Source organism: Lissotriton helveticus, chromosome 11, assembly GCF_964261635.1.
Source record: "Lissotriton helveticus chromosome 11, aLisHel1.1, whole genome shotgun sequence".
NCBI classification, from domain to species: Eukaryota; Metazoa; Chordata; class Amphibia; order Caudata; family Salamandridae; genus Lissotriton; species Lissotriton helveticus.
The window spans coordinates 112,536,782-112,553,596 of NC_136072.1; the positions used below are offsets into that span (position 1 = coordinate 112,536,782).

At 45.6% G+C, this 16,815-nt stretch overlaps 1 protein-coding gene across 1 annotated transcript in view; it reads left to right on the plus strand.

The window, feature by feature from the left end:
* The window catches only part of USP13 (ubiquitin specific peptidase 13), a 425,163-nt gene that overhangs the window by 344,657 nt on the left and 63,691 nt on the right, over positions 1–16,815 (plus strand). The window contains exons 14-15 of the mRNA XM_078667087.1: positions 8,011–8,099; positions 10,498–10,620. Of these exons, the coding sequence (XP_078523213.1) occupies positions 8,011–8,099; positions 10,498–10,620 (212 nt within the window). The remainder of the gene's footprint in view (positions 1–8,010; positions 8,100–10,497; positions 10,621–16,815) is intronic.

Here is a 16,815-nt window from a genome sequence, read left to right on the forward strand (position 1 = left end):
TGCATCTCCTACTGCTTCTAGGGGCGTGTTCCTATTCTCCTAATGGTACTATATTGAACAATCTCCTCCCCCCCACCTATTACATTCTCATGGCATTATTGTGACCTTGCAAACACCATGCATGTATAAAGCTTTGGCTCTTTGCCTTGTGCTTTTTATGGTCCTGAAAAGCTTTAAGAATTATGACCATCTTACAGTGCACAGTTAGAGGTACATTATTGTCAGACATTATTGATTGATATCATCTGCAATAATGCAGCATCATAAAAAAGCTTCCTCGACTCACTCACATATTTTTCAGTGACTCTAAATAAAAGCAAGAATAAATGTCGGATAAAGTACCCCCTGCCTTACATTATAAGGATATTGCAAGTCACCGAGGAGTTCCATGACTAAATATAAGAACGAGGCAGAAGGCTGAGGTCCTTTGTAAGATTGTGACTTGCACTATCCTTTTCATGTACGGCTGGGAGTACATTATTTCTCTGATACATGGCCAGATAATCACCTTTCCCAGAAACCACTCAAATCCTTGGTGCATTGCTCTTTCATATGAAATGGAGTAGCACTACTCGAAGACTAAAAATAGATCCTCTAGTGCAAAATGAAACACATCAAGAAAGCTGTTAGATATTTGCTACAAAACTATATTAGAATCAGTTAAAAAAAATGGCACAGCAGCTGGTAATGTGTTCAAACATGCAGAAAGATTCGAACTTTTCCATAATTACCTAAGGAGTGCACAAAAATAAACATGTTGCCATAAATATCTCCTTTATGTTTATCACTGTATAGCTAGAAAAACAGCTGCTTTAATTATGCTCCATGGCCTGACCTGTCTTTCCCCTTGACTGCTGGTAGCAGGCATTGTGATGTCCCAACACATTTGTAATAAGGTATTACAATTGCATTCTGACTTTATTTTGTTATAATTGGTGACTAGGTGCCTCACAAGGCACCTAGTCACCAATTATAACTATAATTATAAAGAAATTAGATACGTGTTTTTTATACAGGTATTGCAGATTGCCTTGCATTATAAACACATTAAAAAGAGTTTTTATACAAGGATTGCAGAATTCTATGTATTATAGCTTCCTCTGTGCAGTAAAGACAAACAAATATTTATATAAAAGAACTGGGTTTGCATGACAGAGGACTAAATAGGGTTAGGTGGGCCAAGACCCCATTCCTGCTCTCGCTTATACCTTTCCCAAAAATCCAGCTAAGAGCACAGGCACTGGCACCATGACATTTGGAGACAGAGCCTGTGTGATTGTAGTTTTGACCCCCGTGCCAGTGACGGATACTCTGCTCTGTTAGAGGCACGTCCCCACACCCTCCGTGCCAGCTACCTCAAAATGGCAGGAAAGGAAAAAAAACGATAATAAGCACGTTTTACTATTGTTTTATTTTTCCTTTCCCGGCCAAGTGTTTGGGGGCAGATGGATGAAAGTTACTGGAGGGGAGTGGTATGCACTGATATCAGTCTGCATGTGGGTTTGGCCGGCTGTCTCAGGACGGCCAAACCGACATGCGCACTGAAGCTGTCTCCAACCTGAGCTGCATTGCCGGGTTGGAGACAGCTCAAAGCAAAACCAAAGGGGATGATGGATGGAGTGTTGAACATTGCAAGCACTCACCTCCAGTCAACTGATCTGGGTTTAATCCATCATCATTCTTTAGCTCACTCCGCCACCCCAGTTCAGACATGACCATATGCAAATCAGTCTGACCCTGTGCCTCATGGGAACAGTCCATCCTGAACTGCCAAGCCATGTCTTCCCTGGACCGGAAACAAGCACCCTGGGACCGGTTTCGGGTTCATAACCCTGATCAGCCAGGCTATCTTGAATCCAGTGGCAAAGTGAGCAAGGGACACACGTCAGGGCAAACCCTGCCAACTTAGGGCGAATAAAGCAAAATCAAAGGAGATGATGGACGGAGTGTTTAACATTGCAAGCACTCACCCCCAATCAAACGATGGATTTAGGCCCAGATCTCTGTACTGGGGTGAATGTATGATATTTTCTGCATTCTGTCCAACAACTGTCGTCCCGAAGAATTAATGTTTTGGAGTATGGGGGCTTGAACCCGCCTCTCTTGTCCATTCTCCTCCATTGGCTGGCTTCCTAAACGGAGGCCAGCCATTGGAGGAGAAGGGAGTCACTCCAATAAAACCCCGTCTCTTTCGGATTCGGGGGCGTGTTTTTTGCGTTCTTTAGCCCTGTGACATCATCTGTCACTCAGAGCACAAAAAACACGCCCCCGATTCAGAACATTTCGGATGATTGCGGCCGCCATTGTTGCCCGGAACAGCCTCGCTGCCACTGGAGGTAAGGTTTCTTCTGACCCTGATTGTGCCGTTTTTTCTTGTTCTACTTCCAGTGGTGACTCATTCACTCCTTCGCGCTGTTATCTTTCTCCCTCACTCTCTCCTTTTCCTCCCTGCCCGTTTCTCATGGTCCTGTTTCTATAGTTTCTCTCTGGCCGGCCCCGTGTCTGCCTTTCTCTTTTGCTTTCGCTCTCCGCCGCAGCCGGTGCAGGCAGCGCCTCTCCAGGGACAGGAAAGAGAAGTCTCTGCTGCGCGGACTTTCGTAATGTTTGGGGAATTTGCAGGGCTCGTTTCCAGCCAACGGAGTAATGGTGCGCAGTTTGAATAGCCTGCTCCTCCTCTCACCCTCCGGTCCCTCCTTCCACCCGCGCCGGGCGCCTCACTCCAGATGTGAGAGGGATCATGGTGCTGTCCGGCAGGGGGGTCTGTCCGGCTGAGCGAGGGTCGCCGCCGTACTGACCAGGGTCCGAGGACGCGCCCCTCGTCGCATCATGCCGCTCCTGGACTCCATCTGGTCCTGCTTCTCCCGTGCCAAGGTAAGGGGCCCCCAGCCCTCCCCGACCCCCGCTTCAGGGAGCAGGAGAAGCCACGGAAAACTGACAGCGTGTCCAGGAAGACAGCTGTGCAGGCAGGGAGTGGTGGTCTGTGCAGGCAGGGACTGGTGGTCTGTGCAGGCAGGGACTGGGGGCTGTGCAGGCAGGGACTGGGGGTTGTGCCGGCAGGGGCTGGGGTGCGTGCAGGCGGCCGGTGCGTGTGCTGAAGCAGCCTGGGGAGGGCGTCTGCGCAAGTTAAATGGAAGTTGTACCTACCATGCATGCAGCACTTTGTAAAAGTATTTATATAGCGCTTGCCGCTTACTACCCCTAGCGAGACGTTGAAGCGCGAGTAGGAAGCTCTATATATACTATAGCTTGAATCAAAGTGCAACTAAAAATAACACAGTAACTGTAAAAGAGGAATTTAACCCCCAAACATTCGCCTTCGAGAAAGACCAGTAAGTACACAAGTTACCTTCGCAGAGCTCTGAACCAACGGGGGGGCGAGGGGGACGCAGGCTCCATGGCGGACTCAGGCGGCTCTCGGCCTCCTGACACCCGGCGGAAGTTGCGGTGGACAGACAGCGCAAGAGAAAAGAAATCAAGGAATGAGACTGCAGAGAGCGAGGGAGAGAAGGGCTGCCGGCGTTTAGTGGTTTTAATAAAAAAAATAATAATATCGTCGATATAGTGGTTTAGTCTTGGTGCTGGAGCTGCTGACCTCTCACTGATTCATTGGTTCAAAATCACAAGAGTTCATGAGGGAACACCAGCTGGCTGTGGGCTGCGGAGACATAGTTAAAGGTCCCAAATTGCATGACCCGACGAAAGAGAAACAAAAGAAGCTCTCCCTCGAAAGAGAGGCCCTTCTTCAAACCCTCGAACAGCTATTGGATTCCCAAGGGAGGAGCAGCTCGAGACCAGATTTTCCTTTGCGTAGCCATAGGTCAGTGTCTCTGCTGTCTACATATTCCACTGCTGGGCTTTCGTTCAACTACCCGGGGCACCCTGGGAGTTGTAGTTTTGTTTCGATTTAACGAGACTAAAGAATCGGAAAGATGGGTTTTGCACCAGTAAAGCCGAGGGCTGTAGCATGTGAACCCAGATGGCTCGGGCAACTGGTAACTAGGCCCATCGGGTATTAATCTTACCATGTGCTGACACAGACGTGTACTAGTCTACAAACAAGGAAAGAAAATGAGCATTTCACATCATAAGCTGTCAGGAAGATTTTTGTTCATTACACAAAACAAGCATTCGAATGACGTGCTGCATCGCCGCCGAGCGGTCTCAGGTCACACGTAACTACTGTTAATTCCGCTGCGCTAACACAACAGCACATTGCATTCTTAGAATTGAGGTTTTCCTTCAAAGACTGTAAGTAGGTCTAGTTGGTGAGTTGTTTACCTCAATTGTGCCCTCAGGGAAGCACTTGCGCACGGGTTATATAACACTATCTTCAGTCAAACTCGACTTTCCTCAACATCACTTTAGAATTTGCACCTCAGACCAAGCTCAGCTCGCTGATATAACAAGCCCACAGGACTGAACGATTGATAGGTTTGCTGTGAATCTCCAGGGCCATAGGAAACAGTAATACCTGTTATTTAGAGCGCTTAGAAAGGGTAAGCGTGCTGTATTTAGCGCTATAAAAACACACGTTATATCGCACTATTCATGCTCTTCATCTGTGCCTTAGAAATGAGTTGTTTTACTCTATCAGTGACCGCATCCCTTCCTCTAAACATTGGAGCTCCTGCGGCCTGGAGCCTCTGAGAACAGCTGGCGGTGACCCGGCCCTGACCCCTTCGGTGTTATGTGCAAGGCTTTCAGGGCTGGAGAGCAGTCAGTCACACTGTGTTGCCGCTTGTCAGGTCTCACACCAGCACTCAGTCCTGAACCAAAGCGCTGAGACTCGAGCCCACGCTTATGAAGGGGACACTCTAAACTACGAGTCCCAGAATGCCGAGTTCTGCTGGCTAAAAAACTCCAGAAAAGGCTGAAGGTTGGACACGTGACCGTAGTCAAATTAACATCGACGCGGCCACGCACTAGGATCATCTCTGGGTAAGGAAATAGTTTGTCATTTACTGTTTTTGGGGTATTTACATTTTTTTTGTATCAATTACTTAGTTGCCCATGCCTGATATTCCTTATATTGTATCTGCTCTCCAGTGGCTTCAAAGAATAACATTTAAATAAGTTTGCAGTTCACATTTTCTGTGCAGTTAGCCATGAATGCAATGTAGGGGTTGGTTCTTGGGAACTCCACACTTGTGGTGGAATCGCAGCATCGCAATGGACCTGGCGATTTAAAATCAGTGTAAATGTGCTTTGCTCTTTAGGCTTGCATTAACAGCAATCGGAAGAGAATTTTAAGCCTCTTAAACCAATGTATATATTTTCAACATTAATGAGGACTGCGGATTGATGTATATTTTTTATGACTATGATCACTGTTTGTGACACTGCAAAGTCTTCTAAGACGATCAGCCTCCTCCTTTGATTCCACGATTCACTTTTTTGGTGTTTCTAAGGACTGAATGGTTGAGATTTGGTCTATTCTCTCTGGTTGAATTTTGTGTCCTTTTTAGGTTGAGGACTGCGTCGCACTCTGTGTGTGTGTGGGGGGCTCGTGTGTGTGTGTGTGGGGGGCTCGGTGTGTGTGTGTGGGGGGCTCTGTGTGTGTGTGTGTGGGGGGGGCTCTGTGTGTGTGTGTGTGTGTGTGGGGCTCTGTGTGTGGGGGGGGGCTCTCTGTGTGTGTGGGGGGGGCTCTGTGTGTGTGGGGCTCTGTGTGGGGGGGGCTCTGTGTGTGTGTGGGGCTGTGTGTGTGTGGGGCTGTGTGTGCTTGTGGGGCTCTGTGTGTGTGGGGCTCTGTGTGTGTGGCGCTCTGTGTGTGTGTGTGTGTGTGTGTGGGGCTCTGTGTGGATAGCGTTTTTTGTAGGTGGCTCTATGTGTGGGTGGCTCTGTCTGTGTGAGGGTGGCTCTGTGTAGGTGGCTCTGTGTGTGTGAGGGTGGCTCTGTGTAGGTGGCTGTGTGTGTGTTGGTGGCTCTATGTGAATGACTCTGTTTGGGTGGCTGTGTGTGTGTGTGTGTGTGGCTCTGTGTGGGTGTAGATGCAATAGGTCATGCATATGCGAGCGATTAAGCTTTTGGCATTGTAAATGACAATGCCATTTATTTAACGATTAAGCTATTAGCAATGTAAATGACAATGCTATTTATTTAGCATTTAGAAAGAAAAAAAAAGACATGAGCAATGCCAATAGCTCTACCTTTAATAATGCCGAGACCATTGCATTGTAAATGCTTGTTTTGCATTTGTCACCCCGAGTGGGATAGGTTTGCACAGACATGAGTCCTGTGCTCTCCATGCCACTGGAATCAAGCTATCCTGGCTGATGAGGGCTGAAAGCCCGAAACCGGTCCTAGGATGCTTGTTTCCAGTCCAGGGAGGACCTGGCTAGGCAGTTGGGCTGGACTGTTGCCATGGGGCACAGGGTCAAGACTGATTTGCATATGGCTGGTTTCAAACTGGAATGGCATGGTGAGCAAAATAACGATGGATTTAGGCCCAGATCTCTGTGCTGGGGTGAATGTATGACATTGTTCTGCATTCTGACCATCAACTGTTGTTTTTGCATTTGTCACCCCGAGTGGGACGGGTATGCTCAGACGTGAGTACGTTGCTCTCCATGCCACTGGAATCAAGGCACCCTGGCTGATGAGGGCGGAAAGCCCTAAACCGGTCCTAGGATGCTTGTTTCCAGTCCAGGGAGGACCTGGCTTGACAGTACGGGCTGGACTGTTCCCATGGGGCACAGGGTCAGGACTGATTTGCATATGGCTGGGTTCAAACTGGAATGGCATGGTGAGCAAAAAAACGATGGATTTAGGCCCAGATCTCTGTACTGGGGTGAATGTAGGACATTGTTCTGCATTCTGTCCATCCACTGTTGTTTTTGCATTTGTCACCACGAGTGGGACGGTTATGCTCAGACGTGAGTCCAGTGCTCTCCATGCCACTGGAATCAAGCTATCCTTGCTGATGAGGGCTGTATGACATTGATCTACATTCTGTCCATCACCTGTTGTTTTTGTGGGTTGGAGACAGCTGGCACAGGCTCCCAGTCTTACTGGGAGTGCACATTCAGGGCGCTCAGGGAAATCCTGAGGTTGCTCTTATGCATGAGAGTAGCGTCAGGATTGGCTGCAGGGGTGTCTGGGAGCCGCCTGTGCCTGCAGTGGACTGGAGCAGAGGAGCGCAATGCAGCTGGCTGCAGGTAAGTTTATTTTTTTGTGTATTTTATTTGTTGTGCATTGTTCCCCCGATCCCTTCCCTCCCGCCGCACCACTCTTTAACGACACCAGCTGCTACTGCCCCATGCCCACTGAAGTCATCTACCTTCACATGTGGGATAGTGGTGAGTCACTCTGTGGCCACTGAGAAACTCGTTGATCCAGGTCCTGTACTCACCTCTGCACTCACAGAATTAGAGATGACTTCTGTGAAAACATGGATGTGTACCGAATTATACATGATACACTCTATGTTCATGAGATGTGTATATACAGGACTGAGACTTATGTTTCAGTGACTGCAAAAGTGACATTGAGAATAGACCTATGAGTAACTTGAGAGAGTCTGGTTACTTTATCCCGGCCTGACTGGATTTCAGAGTCATCGACCATTGAGTACTCAGCCAATCTCCCATGTAGCAGGTCCGCCTCTGGTGGCACTGCAGTTGATAAGCTTCCTTTGCCAATGAGATGATGTCGCCCTACAGGTGACAGTTTACTAAGGATTATGTTGTTGCTCTCTAATTGGTGTTTTCCCTCCTGAAATGCTTGCTTATATGGTAATGTTACTCAGTGCCTCGAAGTATGCTTAGCGTTGGGGGGTTGTACGCATCATAAGATATGTTGCCGTTCCCTGCTTACTTGACTTGATGGGGTTTCATTGTATGCACACTTACACTTTCATGGCTAATGTATGTGCACTTTCATTGTCTGCAGCCATAAGTGCTTCATAGACTATTTATTTCATAGACTTATTCACACATCATGCTCATCATCTACTATATTATGTTGCACTGCTTCCTGGAGGCATTCAATTTACCTCTCACTTGTGTTCCTCAGAACATCCCGCTTCGCCTCATTTCCTGAGTACCTGATAGTGCAGATTAAGAAGTTCACTTTTGGTCTTGACTGGGTGCCCAAAAAACTTGGTAAGTGGTGCAGATGGATGTTCATGATCATTTAAGGCACAAGAATGTTTCCGGACAGACATGTAAGAGAATGTCCAAGAAAAGTGCATGCCCATTTCTGTGTCTACTCATTATGTGGGGTTGTACTTGTTCTCCAACTTCTTTTTTTGCCCTCCATCACACATGCTCTCCTATGTCTCTGAACTCTGCTGCCATTTTTGTTCCACTGATATTGACCGAGCTCATCCCATGAACCCTCTGCAGTGGGACATCACTATAATGCATGTGAGATATCATATAACAAAAATGTTGCATTCACCAAATCAAATACCATCACAATAAGAAGATGTAGAGTTTCAGAATTCTCAATATATACTTACCTTGTCGCTGGAGGCAATGTGGTGGGTGGAATATTTGTATATACCATCATTTTTGACCATGGTATAGCAACATACATCCACCCACTACCCATACTGTGAAAAAGTATTTGCGTAGAGGAACTTCTGTGTCTACTTCCATTTTCTAACCTGTCATCATACACACTTTTGAGAAGTACCTCTCAGTTGAAAAATGTTCCCTCTTGTACTATTTGTGTTCACTCAATGACTTTCTGCTGTATTCCTTTTCTCTTGTTTGGGCTGTTGTTGTTTTTATTTACCAAAGTGCTGTTGAACTTATTTGGGCCTTGTTACTAAGAGCACAAGTTGTGCTAAAAGTTTAACCATTAAAATTCCAATCACTTTCCTTCTCGAGTATTAGCACTGTAGTTGTCATCTTCAAAGAGAGATACGTGGACCTGTCATTAGAGCCCTAACATGACAGCATTAGCCCTAATTTTGTTTGGCTTACTTTGGGGAAAACGGTTTGGGGCTTATCCACAATTATATTACAATAATAGCACTAAAGTACTACAAAATGCTATTCACAATCCTACAAGTGTAAATCTCCAACTCCACCTCTACTGTTATTTTTATGGGAAGCTACTCATACATGTAAGTTTACTATAGCCTGATAGCCTGCCGTAGCGGGCTATACAGCTATTAAAGGCCCGCTGCAGCGTTAAAGGCCTGAGCCGAAGGCGAGGGACTTTAAAAGCCGGTATAGCCCTGCTATGAAGGGCTATAAGGCTATTAGAACATTCTGCCACTAGAGGGCAGAATGTTCTAACAAATAAAACAAAGCCTTCAGGGAGCTCCCTGGAGCCTTTGTTCACAGCCAGAGCTGTGAACAAAGAAACATTGGAATGTTGGAGCTCCGGGCTTATACCAGCCATTATAAGCCCGGAGCACTCCATTGTTTTCAATGGAGCTACCAACATTCCAATGTTCTAATATTTAGTAGTAAATGTTGGAGGGACCAGGGGGAATGGTTAAAAAAATGGGGTGTACTTACTATAAAATAGGTGGGGTTTGGAAGGAATAACAAGGGTTTAGGGAGGGACCCATCCACCAACGAGGAAGCCTGTTCCTATTCACAAACTGCATTTATAAAGTTAATATAGCCAAAAAGAATCCAAAACAGTGGTAAAAGTTACTCAAAAGTGTAAGAGCAAAACATACATGTGTAGATTTACTCCTGTGTAAGTTTAACTTTGTGAATAGGCCCATTGTGTGTTTTAGCCCTGACCTAACAAGAGGCCATCCTGTGAATGATGCTATAATATACCAGGTGACACCATTAAACAAAGACGTCTCTGCAATGCCTATTGTTCGTGATCGTTAGAAATGCAGTACTGGTAGGAGAGAATAGGCTTTCCTTTACTCTGACATGCACCTTTAAGTAGCCCAAAAGCATCAATAAACATGAAACATGGGCTGCAAAATCAGCCTTCCTGGAGGCATCTTATCCAAGCTATGGGGAAAGGGCTTCATATAGCATGTGTTGGAAATTAAGAGGTGAATACTGGCAAATAATTTAACTGGAGGGTAATTCCAAACATCACTCACTAATCCTACCATGGAGGCAGCTCTACGTTGAGCAGCCTGTCTGTCACACCCCTTGTGCGTTTAGGACCCTGCATGTTGGTGCCGCTCCATCTGACTAGCACCAAGTTTGAGGCCCGACCCGTAATATATTCTTGCACACAGGCCAAATATGCTTTGGTGATTGGGTGCAAGGTACTTGAGGAGGTTGCATGGCATATGGAAGCTTCCTATCCTCTCAATGCATTTAGAAATGAGGGTATCTATGTGTTTTATTCAAGAGCCTGCAAAGGTAGTGGCATGTGGGAGCCATAGATGTTAATGGGCGTAGCGTGCCATGCTGCAATGATTTCACTGCGTTTAGATGGTAACAGGGTCACTCTGTGCGGCATTATCTATTCTAGTAGATGTCCAATTGAGAAGAATTGTCTACTCCCCTGGGTGTAAACTGACCTTGCCTCCGATTTCTCAGAAAATGTATCTCGTCCTTTTTGTAGATGTGTCCATAGACATGCCGGACCTGCTCGACATTAATCACCTGAGAGCCGCGGGATTACAGCCGCAGGAGGAGGAGCTTCCAGACATCGCTCCACCCATTGTCATTCCTGATGACTCCAGAGGTAACGCACTCTGAACGGATTCCTTGTATCTCCTTGCCTTCACATGCCTTAACCCTTCACATTTGCATGCTTTAGTTCCATATTTCAATATTTAGTCACACTGTAAATGATTTATTACTCCATCAGAGAGCTTTCCTTCCTCTGGGTCGCAGCTCAGTCAGGCTTCTGATTGGACACGAGGGAAAGGTGCACCTATTTGATAATCAGATTCAGAAATACATTATTTCCAAGAAATATATTCTTATAGAAAAGTCTGATAATCAATCAATTATCTTTGTGAAAAGAGTGTGTAGTCTCAGCAAAAAAAGACGCCAGGGTGTGTTTAGCTTACCAAAACCACAGTCACATTGCCAGAGATACAATTACACTGCAGGAGAAAGCCACACTGCCAAAGTCCTGGCTTCATTGCCCGAGCTGCAGTAATATTGCCAGAGCCACCAATCACCTTGCCAAAGCCACAATAACATTGTTAAAACCGCAGTTGCAATGCCAAAGCTGCAATCACAATGCCAAAGCTGCAATCGCATTGCCAAATCTACAATCGCATTGCCAAAGCTGCAATCGCATTGCCAAATCTACAATCACAATGCCAAAGCTGAAATCGCATTGCCAAAGCTGCAATCGCATTGCCGAAGCCGCAATCGCATTGCCAAAGCTGCAATCGCATTGCCAAATCTACAATCACAATGCCAAAGCTGCAATCACATTGCCAAAGCTGCAATCGCATTGTCAAAGCTGCAATCACATTGCCAAATCTACAATCACAATGCCAAAGCTGCAATCACATTGCCAATGCCACAATAACAATGTTAAAACCGCAGATGCAATACCAAAGCTGCAATTGCATTGCCAAATCTACAATCACAATGCCAAAGCTGCAATCACATTGTCACAGCTGCAGTCGCATTGCCAAATCTGCAATCGCACTGGCAAAGCTGCAATCCCATTGCCAAAGCTGCAATTGCATGTCAAAGCTGTAATTGCATTGCCAAAGCTGCATTTGGATTGCCAAAGTTGCAATCACATTGCCAACTCTATAACCACATTCCCAAGTATTGATTGTCTCCCTCAATGGGCAGTCTAGAAGTGAAACCCAACGATGTGGAAAGTATTGCGAGAGGGTTCCCCACTGCCCTCCAAGCCTTGTATATTCCTGAAAGGTTAAGAGAAATTGGTGGGATGGAAACCTGCACTGCTTCTGCCAATGGTGTCTTGCATCTAGGAATTCATGATGGCCTTTGGTTCCCAGGGCTGTCTGCATGAGACACTCTTCATGGGAGCCTTTGACAGCCATGCTTTAGGAAAGCTGAAACTCTAACATAAAAAGCAGGAAGCTGTGAGTGGCCGACTTTCACGAGCAGGCGTTCCAGTCATATTAACATTGTCTGGAACGCAAGCTAGTGAAAATTGTGAAGGATATTGTGGAGATCAATTATTTTGGACCCCAGAAAGTCTGATTTGTGTTGTTCGTGGTGAAAGCTGAACTTTCAAAATGGCAATCAGCCAGGTGTCGGACAGACCTATAGGACAATTGGGCTATGCCTGATGGGCTGGTCTGACAGATCATTTTTTAAATAGTTTGAGGCCTGTTTTATGACCGGATGGTTGGTTTCAATTACATTGCTATAAACATTGCTTGCAGCAAACACAAATGCATGCAGTCTCAAATTCCTTGCAAAATACTCATACAGTGTGTCTTTACACGCTTAAAACTGACCTGATTTACAAATGTGGACTACGTTTTTAGCTGTTTGGTTCGCTAATGAGATCCACTTTTTTGTTGGTGCCCAGGCCTACCCTGGGATCAACATATGATGCTTTTGCACCAAAGAATGTGTAGTAAATTGAGTGCTACGCAAACAAATGATGGACGGAATGCTGAATAAATCATACATTCACCCCCAGTCAAGAGATCTGGGTTAAATCCATCCTTCTTTTGCTCACCATGCCACCCCAGTTTAGAAAGTGTACAGAATTTCTGTGCACTGCCATATTTAAGGTTGAGAAAACATACTTGTCTCCCTCCTTCAGACATGAAAAGTAGCTCTGTATTTGGAAGATATCTGTCTGCCCCATGTCTTTCTTGGAAGTCCGAGTCCATTTTATTCTCTTCCTCCTGAGCTGGGTTGCCTGTGTGTGTCCTCATCCTGTTTAAGTAGTGTAACATTATGCAGAGCTAAGCAGAGAATGTAGGATCCTGCATTGCAGATGTGTATGCAGTATGTGTATGCAGTACGTGGTGTGAGGCCGCCTTTCTCCTGACCTAGTTCTGCCAGTGTTACACAGTATCCAGGGCAAATTCCCTTGTGTCTGAACTAGCTCTGCAGACATGGCGTAGCTGTGTGGGAATCGGCTACCAGCACTTGAGCCACCTCTGAAGACGAGATGTACAAGTATGGGGTTAGACAAAATGGTCTTGACTTGGTATTGTAAGCTCTTTGATAACCATGTCCTGGGCTGACCCTTCGGTCTTTCACCTTGTTCAGCAGACTTGATGCAAAGTATGTGGGGCTAAAGAGCTTCTTTAGATGTGTCACAGTACGCAGTGTTAAGAAGCGTATACCTGGGCGACAAGCGTGGTGTAACTACCTACAGAAGGATGGGTAAGCCTGGCCTTGCTCCATTGTGGTGTGAATGTATGGAGGCTGAGCTGCCTATTTCTCAGTGGTTCTTTACATGTGCAACAGTGTAAGTATCCTGTGAGAGGATTCAACCCTTGAGCTTGTGCAGGATGCTACCATCTGTTCCTGAGTGCTTCAGTACAATGATTGTACTTTTGTCTTTCAGCATAGATAGCCTATGTATACCCAAGCATAAAGTCAGGGTTTCGTGCCGACAATGCTTTGTGCGTAAGCCGAATGGATGAAGAAGAACACCAAAAACATTGACTAGTACTAACTTAGAGTATTTAGGAATGTATGACGTTACTACGACATACATTACCACGCAGTAGGTTATAACGTTACATCGTCCGCGTTGTTACCGCGCATGGCTTTAGATCACAAGTCGTTTCTACGACTTGCACTAGATGGCGCGCTGGACTTAGGAATAGTATAAATTACTATTCCTACCCCAGTTAGCGCAACAGTAGGGAATGTGTTGGATTTAAAATCCAACACATTCCTTGGTGTTGCGCACCATCGAGCGCAAGTTGTAGAAATGACTTGCGATGTAATGCCATGCGTGGTAACAACGCAGACGATGTAACTTCCGCGTTGTTAGCCACCCGCGTGGTATTGACAGCGTTATAAACGCTGTTTCCCAGTATTTAGTAAATAATTTTCTTGTATTAGATAATCTTCCCGCCCTCTTCATATTCAGCTCACCTTCATTTCTCTAGAACTAAGATACACACTCATTGCTTGGCAAGCATTGACAAAGCTATAAGGTCAGGGTTTAATGTGCTAATGTAGGGGGCACATGGGAGGAAGCCTGCAGGAGCAGAGAGAGAGAGGGCTGTAGTGGTAAAGTACTTCCACATCCAGTTCCATGCCAGCACTCAAGTTGAGGTGGAAGGATACATCCAAACAGCCAGTAGTTGTAGGTCAGAGATCAATACTCCACTGGGAGCAGCCCAGATATGATTGACATGGTCTCAAGCCAATGGCTGCAAGGGGCTGGTTGAAAAAAACAAATAGCAGAAAGAGGTGGACCGAAAGCCCGCTCAGTGTATATTGTAAGCAATAGGTCTGTTTAACAGCTGTGCTTTGAAAACTAGACCTATAAACTAGACAGGCGGAATAAGAAATGATCACATCCATACTATCACAAAATGGAACTCTGTTTTCAAATCTATTTTCTTGTTTTTTTTTTATCCTCCTAAAAAAATGAATTGCTTGGTTCCTTGTTTTATAATGTTAAATTTGCCTCTAAGAAGCATGTTAAAGCCAGGCTGCCAAATTCCCATGCTGTAGAAACACATTACAGGCGTTGTGTGGGGTGATCAGCAAATCTAACCAGAGTGGTATTTGAAATAAATAGAGAAAAACCCCGAAGAAAGTCCAAGCGTGAAGGTGGAAAGATGGACACTCTTCTAGGTAGGACAATGGAGGTTGTTTCCATATTTTGTGTTTTGAGGTGCCTTCATAGTTTTGTTCTGTAATAATGCCCTGGCTTCTACTTCATCTTTAGTAGTAGCTCTTGCTAAGCAACGCTTTTAGTTTAATGTTAAGTTTCTGTTTTTCAACTTCTAGTCTCAGGTCACAGTTCTAAAGACTCTGCATATCTAACAAGGGTTCCGCCATGCTGCGGAATGCATACCTCCAGCCCTTCCTACTCCCCAGGCAGAACATTCTGTCTGAGCTGTATCCCTTCTTTGATGGTTTCTTATCTGCTTTTCTATTTTTACTTCTGTGCTCAGTGCTTCTCTTACTTTTTGTAAGTGAGCTCTTAGACCTCAGCAGACGCAAAGGACCCGAGTTCACGCGGGTTTCTATCTACAGTTATCAGTGAAATGCAGTTATCTGGGAAGCTTCTCGTTATAAGCTCCTCGTGACTGCAGGCCAGGATCAGACATTCTAAAGGATGGGGAGGGAGAGGAATCAGGAGAGTCCTAGCTTGATTCAAAACAAGCATATGGCTTTGTTTTTGAAATGAGAAACTATGCAGGTCATTGTCCACTGTCATCTGTACTGTAAGTGAACCCTGGTTCTTGTCCCATCGCTGGTGCTGATGCGGCCCTAAGTCCTATGATTTATATGGATTAGGACCAAAGAGGCTTTCAGAGGTGAACAACCATTACAACGGAACTATTACAACGCAAGTCATTACAACGACTTGCGCTGGGGGGTGCTCTAGGGTAGGGAATAGTTTAATTTACTATCCAACACCTTCCCTACTATCCACGGGGACTGGAGTTGGAATAGTTAATTAAACTACTCACTATCCAGCACCCCTAACGCAAGTCGTTGTAACGACTTGCGTTGTAAAACTTGCGTGGTAAAGGCATGCGTTGTGAAAGCATGCGTTGTAATGACATACATCCGGCTTCAGATGGTTTGAGCCAGGAGTTGTGTAGGTCCTGACCCAGGTGTCATGGATTCCGGTTCCCAGGTGGCGTGGTGTCCTGTGATGGGGCGTGTATGTGGGCACTGGTCACCTGTGATGTCCCACTAGCAGTAAGGTCCCCACTGTCTCAAGGTGTGCCCCTTGGATTCTTTCGTGCTCTCAGCAGATTACCTGTTTAAGAGCCCTATCCTGCTCCACCCCACTGGACAAGACAATTAATTCATATGCCTGGTGCAGCACAGCACAGCACACCATCGGTGTTGTGCTGTGCAGTGTTATGGAGGGAGTTTTTGTGAAGCCCACCTCATCACCGCGGTGACCTCTTGGCGCTGCGAGTTCCCAAAGAAACATTACTCAGATATTTACTGAGTCCTCTGAGACTCAGGAAGAGGGTTTTTAAACTTGAATTTTAAGACATAGAAAGCTCGCCAAAGGGCTCTGTTTTTCGTACAATTTATCATATTTAATCCGGATAGGCTGTCAGATCGGCTCATGGTGTGATCTTTTTATGGCTAATATGTAAGGCTTTGCTTAAGCCATACACAAGGCCTTAAATTTCACTCTCCCACAACCCGTAAGCCAGTGTGGTGCTTGCAAAGCTGACCTGACATAGGCATGACGCAAAAGCCATAGGTTGAGCGTTCTGGAGATTTTAATTCAGAGTATAATATTGAGGGAGGCCTAGGTAAGTTTGAGATTGAGCCAGATGTATTATTACTTTATGACTCTTCTGATGAGAAGTTCCATATTACAAACTGGCTTCTTGTCAGGAACTGGACCCCTTGTTCCCTGAAAGTCCGCAAGCATCTAGTTACCCTAGCCCTGGAGGAATGTTCTGGTTCCGGAGATTCCCACCCTATAGACGCACTCTCAGAACCAGGCGGGAGACAGCAGTCTATGATTTATCAAAACCAGAAAATAAATCAGTCTAAGATTTTAATGCATTCTCTAACCAATATTTTTGGAAAAGTGACATTTACAGTTTTACAGACATGCTGTCTGGTAAACTCTATTCCAGAGTTCCTGCTACTTTAGAAAAGTAATATGGAAACTTCCTGGTTTTCTTGTCCTCATCTCTCCTTCTCTCTAAAACCATTCAAGGCGGACTCAGTAAATTCCTGCTAGGTTTGAAGAAAAGCTCAGTCTCTTAGGTCCCATCTGTGGATGTCTTGACTGTCCTGAGGACGG